The following is a 12500-nucleotide window of genomic DNA, read 5'->3' on the forward strand; positions in this document are numbered from 1 at the left end:
GGCTGCATTTGCGTCCGGACAGACAAGATAACGACGTCAAACGAGACAGGCCCTCCAGGGGTGCCCGCGTGCCCGCGTGCAACACACAATCTGTCCGGGTATATGTATGTGTTTGTGTGGGAGAAAAGCAAAACAAAAAAAATCACCTCACACCCCCCGCCCGGTGGAGGTGGTGCCTGCAGCGACAATCGGTGGCAGGAGGAAAAATCATCCAACGGCATCGAATATGAGGCAAATGAAGGGAGACACATTCACTGGCGTGGATCCCTCTCAACTCCCACCCACCCTCCACAATCAGTGGTAGGGCACTCCATCTACGCCATTTTACCCTCCGACACAACTTTATCATCATCAAGACCCATTCGCCAGCCACCAAACCAGCAGGCGGGCGGCGGGTGCCCTGCGTCCCCTCGTTGTATTCGCCACCCCTGCTGAGTGTGGGTGGCGGCTTGTACAAAACATAACCGACGTGGGTGACGATGAAGCACCCGATGATGATGGCGGTGGCATAGTGGAACGACAAAAAAAAATGGGGGGAGAATGGGGCGCTGGGTTTGGCGCTTGGGGATTTGTTGTATCAACAAGGATATGTAAACACTGAGAACATGGAGAGAAAAAGAGAGAAAGGGAGAGTAAAGAAGAGAGATAGATTGCAAAAGAGAGAGGGAGAGAGAGAGAGAGAGAGAGAGAGAGAAAAGAAGCCAGGCAGAGCTCGACTTAAGCAAATGAGAGGACACAAATGGCGGTGCGACGAAAGGGATGATCTCAGTGGCAGCGCGGCAGCACAGAGCAGAGTAGAGCTTGCACCGCCGTTTGCGCACCCTTTACCCCATTCACAATGACGCCAAGTAGCACTATGCGGGCGCACGTATGTGTGCAAGTATGGCAGGAAATCTAGTTCAAGAGCATATTTTGTGCCGCTCGTTTGAAGTGGGGCGCTTGTTTCTGCCTCGCCCTCAGAACACTTCCGAAGGGCCTTCGAGCTGCTCCTGTTCCTTCGCTTCCTGCTGCTCCTTCTACTCCTGCCACTTCTGCTTTACACGGAAATGGTTTCAGTTGCAGCAGCATAAGGACACGGGTAATCCTCCTTCTCTAGCATAAGCACCGCCGTGGCCGGTTGCGCGTAGGGATGCCGGTAAACCCGTATGTATGTGTGTTGGTAGGGTGTGGTGGCCAGATTACAATGGCACTGGAATTACGGCCAGCCAGCCAGCGGATCAAGCACTTCTGGCACCCCCTTGGTACACCCGGAATCTCTGCCAGGCGAACTTGGAATGCAAGGACGAGCGAGTCCCTTAACACAGGAGTCCTGTGTCTGGCCGTCATGTTAGTGTGAATGTGTATGTGTATGTGTTTAGTTGGATGAGTCCTTGCTTCTTTCCCAGGGACGTAGTCCAACTACAGATTTATAGGAAAATGAAATTGTAAGTCGCCTTCTTCATCCCGTCCTCGTTCGTGTGGTGTAATCATGTTTCAGCTCGGTGCATAAGACCGAGCAATTTATGCACTACGTATGTGTGTGCGCCGTATTTATAGCCGCACCTGCTGCTAGCGGAAGGGAAGGGAAGGATAAAAATGAACTCAAGGGCTGCTCGCTGCTGGCAATGGCACTCGCAGTACCGTTCGAGAAGCAGCGCACCGACAATTCAGGTGCCATGGTGCTGGTGCTCGTGATGTATGGATTTAAAGCTGGATGAAATTCTAATTTCAAACACTGTTCAGTTGCATTCCTAGACGCCCCCATTGGCCTTTTTGTTGCTCCCCAGATTGTACCCCGATATTGATGACATTTTCATCAGCAAGAAGCACTTCCACAGGTGTATTCCCTTTGGCGATGTAGAACGATTACTTCGTTTTGAATTTCTGTCGTACCGCTAGTGTCCGGTGATTGCAATGGTAATCGACTAGTAACCTAGATGAGGTGCCCCTGGTCAGGGTTCATGAAAGTAGACGACCACCGGTTAATCACCGAATCATCTGAGGATGCCGGGGATTGCGATTGCGTTGGAATCTCAAAAGCAAATCTTATTCCCAGAACACCGGCTTTATGTAATCTAAAATTTTATGAGCTAATTGCGAATTTAGATAGATTAAACACAAAAGAGCAATAAAATGATGATGTAGAAAAGCTAGTATTTACCCTCCATAATAAATGATCCTATATGAATCTTAGTTGTTCTGAGCTTAAGGATTAAGATTGCATCACTTCGTTTATCTTACTATTCTTAGATTCAATTGTGCATTATGAGGTAGAGTACGCAAAAATGTCGGATTGAATCCTTTTTCATTCAGTTATACAATATTATTTTAAATTATTTGCTTCGAATAAAGTAATTTGAAAGCTGTAGCTTATCTACTTTCAATAATAAATGTAAGGATTCTAGTGAGTCGCCGCAAGATAATAATAGAATTACATTGTGCGGAGAAAACACCTTATTTATCAAATATCTTCATAATCAACACTACTGCACTGTCAAAGTCATTTGTAGTTCGTGATGCTAATTCAAAACGATCAACATAAACCGCCAATCGCCGGGATCTCCTAGTTCACAACTCGTTAAGCAACAGCAAGTGCGTTCGCGAAAATCGTTTAATAACTAGCGCGTAATCCGAGCGGATCCAGGAACTGAAATTATGTAAACAACACCCGCCATCGCTCGTGGTGGCGTTGGCGATTGCAAAGTGCACCCCATCGAAGAGCGGATGGCGTGGAGGAGGGCCCTATCGGCACAACACGTGAGCAAACCACACACCACGATGGTTGCTGCGCGCCTCGCACCGACGAACCGGCCGTCCGGCTGGAACCTCAATCGGGCGGAAAATTCTCTTCTCCTTTGCGGTAATCCGATAGCGCGCACCGTGCGCACCGCGTAAATACGCAAATCGCACCAATTCGCGCCAGGCTAGGCCATTCGTTATTCCTTTTTTTTTTTTTTTACTAAGTACCACGTTACGCGATACATTTCATCGATGGCACTGGCAGCTGCGGTTTCGTGCTGCTCGATCAGAGTGCGCTGGCTGCTGCGGCAAAGCTCTCTTCGCGTCGCATCTACGATCCAACCGGGGGTGGCCACGTGTTTATGCGGCTTTTTATATGGATGATTTAGCTTGCGGTTCAGCAGCAACAGCGTCAGAGCGCAGCACAGGCCGGGCAAGGGAAATATTAATTCTCGGCGCGTTGTATTGCGAACGAATCCGGTGGAAGGAATCCACTCCTGCTGCTCATCAAGATACTACACCGGGTACCGGGACGACTGAGAGACGTCTTTCTCCTACACGACGCCGCGGAAAGTAATTATGAAAATCGACCAACGGTCCGGAACGAATGTTTGATGAACCACACGGGGCACAACGAAATGGGAATACAGCAGCAGCACCAGCAGCAGCAGCAGCAGGCCAAAGCCATTGGTAGTAGCACCGGCATCAGTGGCTAATCGTCGATGGAATGTTTGAAGAAATGTTGATTAAAAACCTAACGGCATGGCCGCATGGTCCAGGCGTAGTAGTAGTAGTAGCAGCAGCAACAGCGGCATGTACGGACCGATTCCAGGCTCATTAGAACCGAGAGCACGATGCCGAACCTGTACCGAGAGCACCCGTACGGCATGATGAGACGAAAGGATATCCCCTGTGCGGATGCGGACGGTAATTGAAAAAAGCTCCAATCTCCTCATCAGCAAGCAGCAAGCAGCACTAGGCTACCAAGGCACGCGGCAGTAGCCCGTACCGAACGAAGGAAAACTGTTGCTTGTGTTCGCCCCGCTGTGCAAGTGATCCCATGTTGCGAGAGCTACAGCAAACTGGGTATCCACCCCTCACAGAGCAGCGAGCGAAAATCGATAACCCATAATGGAGGGATAAAGCATGGAGTGCGCACACACATGGTCCGGATGGGCCGGAAACGAAAATCATCATTTTACACGTCCATCCATGCGGTCCCCCTTTGTACTCCCCTTCCCTTGCGTATCCTTTCCTCCTCTCTCTCTCTCCCTTCTACGCAATCAAAACTGGTCATAATCAGGGACCATATTCTTTCATTTCTGTGGAACCCCTGGTGGGGTTCTCCTCTCTCCTGTATCCGTAGCGGCATCACCTCCACCCTCGACTCAACTCGGGGAGTGTCGCTCTGAAGGACGGAAAACGGTTCGAGTGGAAAACCCTTCTACACCCCCGAAAAATCCACGCATTCCCTCTTGGCGCTCACTCGCACGGTCGTTCCATTTCGTCCATTTGACTTTACTCATGTGGAAAAGCTCAATAAATTCTTCAAACGGGTTTTTCCCGGGATTTTCACCACTCGTCGGGCCGGACCGGGCAAGGGATCCGCTATTAGGATCGCTCCATTTATGCGCACCATAAACATCGCGCAGCGCTCGGTTTGGGGGGGGGGGCAGTATCAAGGATCCAGAAGGCCAGAGCGGAGTGAGTGAGTTTGGCATTTTCACAAGCTCGCCGTCGGTTAATTGGCAATGGCAAAAGGGCAATGGAGCGCGCGAGCGCCGGTGAGATATGGCTGACAGGAAGCTCCGACATTTCCGGCAGCAACATACCAAGGACACAATGACGAAAGAGAGAGAGGGAGAGTGTTGCACACACTTCAAGCTACACTCGTCTCCATTGTCTATGTCGGTGTATCACGACGGGACGCGATCCTGTCAACTCGGATTGACATCGCCGGTCCATTGAACCGATTACAGATCGCGTGTGGTGTCGTCCGTTCATGGCGAGATCGAGACGTCGAGAGTTATCACAAAACAATGCTAATTGCATAATGCAAACGTGCCCTACCGCACACACTTACCTCGTCCCATTTGATAAACTTTTCACCATCCTGCAGCGCCTTCGGCACATCCATCACGCCCAGCTTGACGGCCGTCGGATTGTTCGTCGCCAGTGCGTTGGCAGCGGCTGCTGCGGCAGCGTTGGCGGCACTCGTTTGTGTTTGGCCGGCATTTTGAGACGAAAGCGAAGGCGAGGCAGCATTGCGTGGAGAGCAGGATTGCGGAGATACCGATTGCTGCCTGGTGCCTTCCGCCGTCGCTGCTGCAGGTGACGTGCACGTGGCCGTCAACAGGGAAGCCATCTTGAAGTGAGGAAGGCAGACGCTAGGCTAAGGATTCGGGCTTCGAAGCGTCGGCGTCGTCGTCGTCGAAGTTGGTTTGCAATTCCACGCACAAAAACACACACCTAAAGCCTAGGGTTTTGGATACTACGCCAATCCACCGCGAAAAGGATATTTCACGCACTTCACTCACGCACGCACACAGACAACCGCACACGCACGAACGCACACACGCTTACGCTGATCGATTACCGACAACCGGCGCCATTGTTGCGTTTTAATTAATATTTACACCCAATTGGAGATACCATTTTCAAATTAATCACTGGTACTCCCCTCCCCGCCACACCGCAGACAGCCCAACACTCACTTCACTCACTCTCTCTTGTATTGCGCTGGAAAAAAAAAGCGAGAAAAATTGGGAAAATGTTACGGGTGTTAAATCGTGTCGCCATTTTATAATAAAGCTCTCCACATCCAGAACCACATCCCCTCCCCCCATGGCTCCCAAGGGGGCGTTATGCAAACGACCGCATAATCGGACACCCGCTTCGATTGCATTTGAGGAGCGTGCACATCACTCCATGAATCATCCGTTTTTCCATTCGAATGCAGTTTTTAAATGATTTCCCAGTAGCAGCAGCAGCAGCGGCACCAGAAGGATAAACCGGAAAATCCGCAACTCGCGGGATCCACGAGATGATTGATGGTGGCCTGGCTGGCTGAACAAATTATGTATCCCGGCATGTAAGGGCATCACCAAGCACCAAGCACCAGCACCAGCACCAGAGCAGCAAAGAAGCAGAGAAATAGTCGGTGAGTAAAGTGAGAAATCGTTTAGTCGACTCAAAGTGGGGACAAAGCTCCACTCTCACCCTCTTCCACTCCCGATAGTACGGGCGCCTTGGGAATGGGAAGCGGTTGTGGTGGCCGCAGGCACCCAGCATCGACAGCAGCCGTCAGCATGCCGTTGGAGCAGCGAAGAAATTCCAACGTCTCCGGAACTCGTTTCGTCTTCGACATCTCGTTTTCTGCTGCTGCTGCTGCTGCTGCTGTTGACCGGCTTGTTGCTGGTGCTGCTTCGGTCGCTCGTTCGATGGACAAAACGGAACGGAACGGAACGCCAACCAACCAGGCAAGTGGGCGAGCGGTGGCTGATGCGCCAACATAGAGCGGTGGCAAACGGTAGCCGCTAAGTGATTGATGATGAATGGGCGCGTCAGTCGTGCAGACGGATGGGATGATTTGATTTTCAGCGAATAAATGTTTTGCGGATTTATTTCTTCTTCGCCTCCACTTCGGGCTCCTCTTCCTCCGCGTCGCGACCGCATCGGGAACTTCGACGCTAGCGAGCGAAACTGCTAGCGAACTGACAGCAAATGAATTTTAAGATGGACCCCCAGCAGTGCTCGTGACAACCAGTATGCGTGCCTGTCTTTGTGGTGTGCCAGAGGACACCGGGAAGTATCACCATGGCCATCAATAGTTGGTCAATGTTTACCCAATTTAATCCCAACTTCAAACCGCGCTCAGTCACGCGTTGATCGCGCGAAATGCGAAAACTTTCTCATTATCCATCGGCCATCGCCGTTTCCCGTTTTCGGTCGCCCTCTTTTTTTTCGATCATTAATCCCCGGACGACCGGTGGCCATTTTCTTCTAATGGCACCCGCGTATTTCGTGGAAATCTTGCTGGGTCGAATGCTGGAGTGAGCGAACGATGGAAAACCGAACGAAAAGGTCTTTTCATCTGGCTACCCTAACAGCTGGCACGTTCCGCGAATAGAAGCGACCGCTCTTCCTCCTCCTCCTCCTCCTCCTCCTCCTCCTCCTCCTCCTCTCTCCACGGTTCTTGATGCCGCGCTACCGCTCTCCTAGATCATCCTAAAATTATCCCACTGCAACCAGTGCCCGGTCCGGTCACCTGTTCCCCTAGTGTGGTATCCCGTTTTCCGGTCAAAACATGATGGCGTCATTGGCATGGTGCGTTTGGGGGGTTTCCAACCGTGACCGTGTGTGTGGTTGATTTGTTCGATTTTGTGAGAGAAGAGTGGGGAGTGAGGAGGAGAGAAAGGTTTTTCCTTTCACCACCTTTTTTATGATCCCCACACACAGAAAATGGTCCACGCCATCCATCTGTTGCAGATGTTGCGAGACAAACACAAAACAACATTCAAAATCTGAAGCGTGGCCGTCGAGAGTTTACGATCCGAAACACGGACCCCCGGTGGCCCCCCGGTGGCCCCTCGGGTGCTGACCACCAAGCTCGGGGCTGACCGGACCACCACCACACCGGTGATAAAATGGACGAGCGCCGGAACCGGACAGTAAAGTCCGACGGAGACACTTTAGACGACGCCCAGAGCTCCACAGAGTGCTGCTGTTGCCGCTGGGGTTTCCCACGAAAATCTGGACGGCCAAAAATGGAAACCATCCCTCACGGTGGAGGCCGTAGCCTGACAACCTTGGCAAAAACGATTGCCAGCTTTGACGGATTGGAAATGGATCCATTACGCGCACATTGCTCTACAGTTCTCACCGGGGGGGTTACCACTTGTCATCACCATTTATAGGCATCAAAGGGCGCGCAACCCCTCAAACGGTACACTCCCTACGCGCACCACGGCCACGAAGCGCTCGCACGATACTGTTTCGCTGTGCTTATTGAAAATTGCTCTCGAAAAAGGCTACGCAACACGGGGAGGCACAGACGCCGGGGGCCGATTGAGTTATGAAGGCTTGATTCTAATAAAATACCTTCCAAGAGGCACAGCATAACACACCACCATCATCGTCGTCGACAGCTTAAAGCATGAAAATCAACCTCTCTCTCCCTTTCTTTGTGTCTTCGTTTCTTTCCTTTTCAAGGAACGTCGTCTCGTCTTCGCCTATTTTGGGCGACGGCAAATGTTGCCAAACGCGAACTATTTTCAATTGAAATACTTCAAAGGGAAAACTCAAGCAAGCAAGCATCGCTGCCTTACGCAGGAGATGATTTCACTCTGCTCTACGTCATCAGCCAGCGACAGCATCACACGACAGAGCCCAATACCGAGTTGTCATGGTGATACCGAGAACCATATTCGTGGACCTCAGCACAAAAGGGAATTCTGGCGATGGCGTACGCTATCCAGTGAGCTCATGCGCCTTACTCGGCTACCCCATGCTATCGCTAATTTACGTGATAAAACTTTGCATTTGCTCTGTCTCTAACAAAAAACACAGCTCCACCACATGCCTGGAGTAACTTTCTCTAACCAAAAACTTTTTTTTGCAAAATTTTAACTCAATGCATACACCGGAGCCCCGTGGCTAGCTTAATCAATAATCGATAGAGCTGGGCGGTGTGGGGAACCGACGTAAAGTTATGCATGTTACGGGACGGGTAGCGTGCAACGGAACTCGGAAACTATAACTTCCCTTTTTTGTCCTCGGGTAGGGATGCAGTTTTTTGGGCCGCCCGCAAAATGGTAGCAAGCTCGGAGAAAGTTTTCATTTTGTGGCAGGATATGCAACAACAGTCGCCCCTCAGAACACGCCACCACCACCACCGAAGGAGGAAACCGGGAAGTCTATAGTTATCTATTTATGCATTTTGCACTTTTTCTTCCGCTTCCTTTGCTTCTGCTGCTCGGATGCAACGGATATTTGCAATCCGCATGTCAGAGTACGAGGAATTGATAAGGGAAATTCGGAGAGTTTGCAGGCGAGAGCCAGCGCACGAGAGATAAAAGTTTCCTTGCAGGACTTTTTGTCATAAACACGCAGCAAGTGTGCTACGGCCGGAAATGTGCGCTTCTCGTATATAGCCAAGAGAACATGAGAAGCGGTGCACGGAGTGGACTTATCGCTTTACGATCTAAACTCGAATTATCGAATGCAAGTATCCAAATTGTTTGGATTTGGTAGGAAGGCGCAAGTTCATTGAAACTAGGGTAGCTATTCTAAAATCCAAAGTTGCCTGTAAGGTCACATCTAGCAAGTTTAGTTAATAGTAATTACAGTTTAATAGGATTCAAAAACAATAGCATAACAAGTAAAAAACTGGTTAATAAATTCACTTCATTAAACAGTTTTCAAAACAAACCTAAGTAATTCAATGTAGTCCTAGCCAACAGTTTGGCAAATACTTTCAAATCTACGTGAAAAAATAATCTAATGAATTATTATTATTCCTCTTTACGAAAAGGCGATCCTTTCCCCTTTTAGCCAAACCCTTTGCAAATCCAATAAAAATTTAAAAGAAATTATCCGGGCACGTGCCAAGTGGTACCGCTATGGAAAAGAAGAATTCCATCATAAAAAGTATTCGCCTTCTGCACTTCCCGTAGTCCCAGAAGAGCCTACGAAGCAGAGAGAGAGAGAGAGCGCTAGCACCGTTTGCATTAGCTAAAGGATCGCTTCGCATACCTTACCGATCGTACCGACCGGTGCTAATGAAGAACGTTCTTCACGCGAAAATTGCTCCAACAGGCGGAATGAAAATTCAAATAATTTATGGCCACATTTGACTAATTGCAGCCGTCTTAGGGCGGTGGGCCACGCCGTTAGCGCGGGGATATGATGATGCGCGATTAAATGCTCAGCTGTCGAGTGCTGCACGCCATCATGTTGGCAACCGAGTGCTGCTGCAATGCTGCTGTTCCATCTAATCCGCGAAACCTGGCGCTGCCACCCTACTGCCGGTGGCGAAAATGTCTACACCCTCTACTTTACCACCCTTCCTCAGCCTTCCTTTCCTTCCCCAACGTCTTCCATTAACCTACCAAGCGGAAGCGCAGGAAATTGCACATGAATCATGCTTAAAACGGTGCGCTCGACCAAAACGCGATGATCGAGCGTCTCCACCTTTGGGGCTGGGCTTCGCTTGCTCTGTGCGTCATCACTCTCTAGTGGACGGTGATAGAACGCAAGCTAGCTGATGTGGTTGTGGGGGGTGGGGGGGGGGGTGATTGTTGGTGAAGATGGCCAAGAATAAAAAAGAAATTAAATTAAAACCACCCACGGCAGTGCATTTACGGTGCATCGCTCGGTGCTGGTGCATTTGCTGCTACTACACTACTACTCGTCACGCATTAAATCACGAACCAACTGAGGAGGATCGTTTACTGACTTGACTTGAATGACAGCACCCCGACGACGACAACGGCTGGCAGGCAGGCAAGTGCAGTGCGCTGTTTATTTGAAGTCGTTTTAATCGAAACCAGCATCGGGACGACGCAACCTGCCAGTCCGAGTGTCTGTGTGTCCAGTGTGCCAAAGGACTACAGCAATCCGTGCGACGTACCGTAAATTAATGGTATGCTCTGGCGGTCTGGGATCAAGCGCGGGGGGCTTCCTTCTCCTGCTTCCGATCGTAAACTGTTCTAAAATAAAATCCTTCATGCACTGCTACTGCACTGGAAAGTGCGAGACCAGAGGCAGATCTTGTGCGATGATCATTTGCCGGGGTCTTTGCCGACGTGGGTAGCGCATATAGCGCGATGCCAACACCTGCCACCTGCCACAGCAGGACGGTTGGTGGGAGTGTTTATTAAGAGCAAACCACCCAGCCCCTACCAACCAGCCTGTAGCAGCCTTCTCTCCGCTGCGCACTATGCTTTTATGTTTATTTTTTGCAATTCCACCTCCCCGCATTTGCACCCGTTTCGGAAAGGTAATGAGTGCTTACTACCGCGCTGCAAATCAACGCTACTTTATGGAATGATCCATGTACAGCGGACGAGTTCTTATGGTACTACCGGTTGGAGGAAGATTCTCGAAATCAGTTCCTATTTAAAAGATTTACACGAGATGAAATTAGCAGAAGCACATCAAGTACCACATCAGCGCATATTGCTAGAGGTAGTTTGTAGCGAATTACGAACCATTTACCACCGGAAACGTTGAGCAACCAAAAAGAAACCTCCTCCCTGGATGATTCGTTGCACTTTTGAGTGAAAAAATCGATTTTTTTTCAAAACGAACCCCGTGACTTCTGGTTGAACCGTCAATCAGGCACTCATAAAGTGGCATCGATTCTCGGTTTCACCGGAATCCAGAGTTCATAATTCAACAATAAATAATGCACGACACGCCAGACACGATACGGAGCCACGGACCGCCAAGTCAACACTCCACTTTGTCCTGGTTGTCTTCCTTACTCTTTACTCCACCGCCTAGTTTCTGTTGGCAATGAATGTTTTATCCACCTTCTTTACGCTTCTTCCAGCAAAAACCAACCCTTTTCGCGTCCCCAATCCTCACCATTTGCTATTCAGTGCTATGCTAATGTGCGGTAGCTTCTTGCTCGCACCATCGGAAAACTATCGGAGAAGTCGGCCGGAGACTCACCTCCCTTTTAGCCAATGGCAGGGGGTGTGTCCCTTGCTAAAGAGTTTTGCCCGGAGCACGGTGGAGTTGCATGGTGGTGGGTGTGGTTGGTCCGGCTACCAAATAGGCTCCATTAATCGGCTTAACACGAATCGCCGAGAATGGCCATCGAGAACCATTCCTTCACTTCCCACTCTCGGTCGGGTGTTGGAGAGGAAAGGAAAAATGTTGCATTTTGTGGGCGCCTTCCTTGGCTAGCAGCCACTGCAACAGCATGCTGAGACCATGCTTGCCGATGCTAGACCGCGTAGCAGCATAAACATGGCAGGCACTCCGGGGCGTTGTGATACCTGTGGCATCCCCGCGCTTTTAGGGCGGGGTTGTTTTGCTAATTTCGCACCACAAAATTACCGTTCTCCCACCGACCGGGTACGGCCAAGGTGGTCAGCTCAAGTTGAGTTCAACTTGAGTTGTCCAGACAGCCAGCCAGCCAGCCAGCATGCAGGGTACACTTGAATCGCGGTGCTCGGTACCTCGCTCGATTGCACAACCAGTGCAGGACACCGTTTACGGACTTGGGCGTTTGCGGAGTTGCGGTTGCCCGAACCGAAAAAGGGGCGAGTCGCGCCTTTCCGCGAAAGGCGCACGCGAAGCTCGTGCCGTCGGCCCTGCCCAACCCTTGAAGCCCTTAACACTTTACGAGCGGCGAAACTGACCTACACACCGCGACCAGCGCGGACGCTAACACCGGAGGATGATGATGGATGAGATGTCGACGGACGAGACCGCAGGATAGAGCTGCTGTTAGGCGACGACGGGTTGGCGCGTTGCTAAACTACTATTTTTGCGCCAGCACACGCACGCACGCACGCACGAACACACTAAACTCTCTCACGTACTCCCCTTTCACACCGCCGTCTGACCGCGGTCAAAACGCACCATAATTTTTGCAATCGGAGAGCGGGAGCAACAAAACAACCCCAAACTCTGAAGAACCGAGAACGTCGGGGGCCGTAACGCTGTCGAGTTGGAGACACAAACCACTGGCCACTTTTGTTGGTCTGGCCTGGTAGCTCTGGGTAGTAGATATGCTGCGGTTATGCTGGTGGTGCTACTGGGGTGTTTGG

General features: G+C 50.6%; 1 protein-coding gene across 4 annotated transcripts in view; it reads right to left on the reverse strand.

Moving 5' to 3' along the window:
* Window positions 1-12500, reverse strand: part of LOC126581565 (1-phosphatidylinositol 4,5-bisphosphate phosphodiesterase classes I and II) — a 67973-nt gene that overhangs the window by 53064 nt on the left and 2409 nt on the right. For 3 of the 4 annotated variants that reach the window (XM_050245306.1, XM_050245307.1, XM_050245303.1), the window contains exon 2: window positions 4802-5457. In XM_050245306.1, coding sequence (XP_050101263.1) covers window positions 4802-5083 — 282 coding nt within the window. In that variant the 5' untranslated portion in view covers window positions 5084-5457. Of the gene's footprint in view, window positions 1-4801; window positions 5458-12089 lie in introns of all 4 variants that reach the window. The other variant, XM_050245304.1, reaches the window with a different exon arrangement.

The sequence above is a fragment of the Anopheles aquasalis genome, chromosome 2 (assembly GCF_943734665.1).
Source record: "Anopheles aquasalis chromosome 2, idAnoAquaMG_Q_19, whole genome shotgun sequence".
Taxonomy (NCBI): Eukaryota; Metazoa; Arthropoda; class Insecta; order Diptera; family Culicidae; genus Anopheles; species Anopheles aquasalis.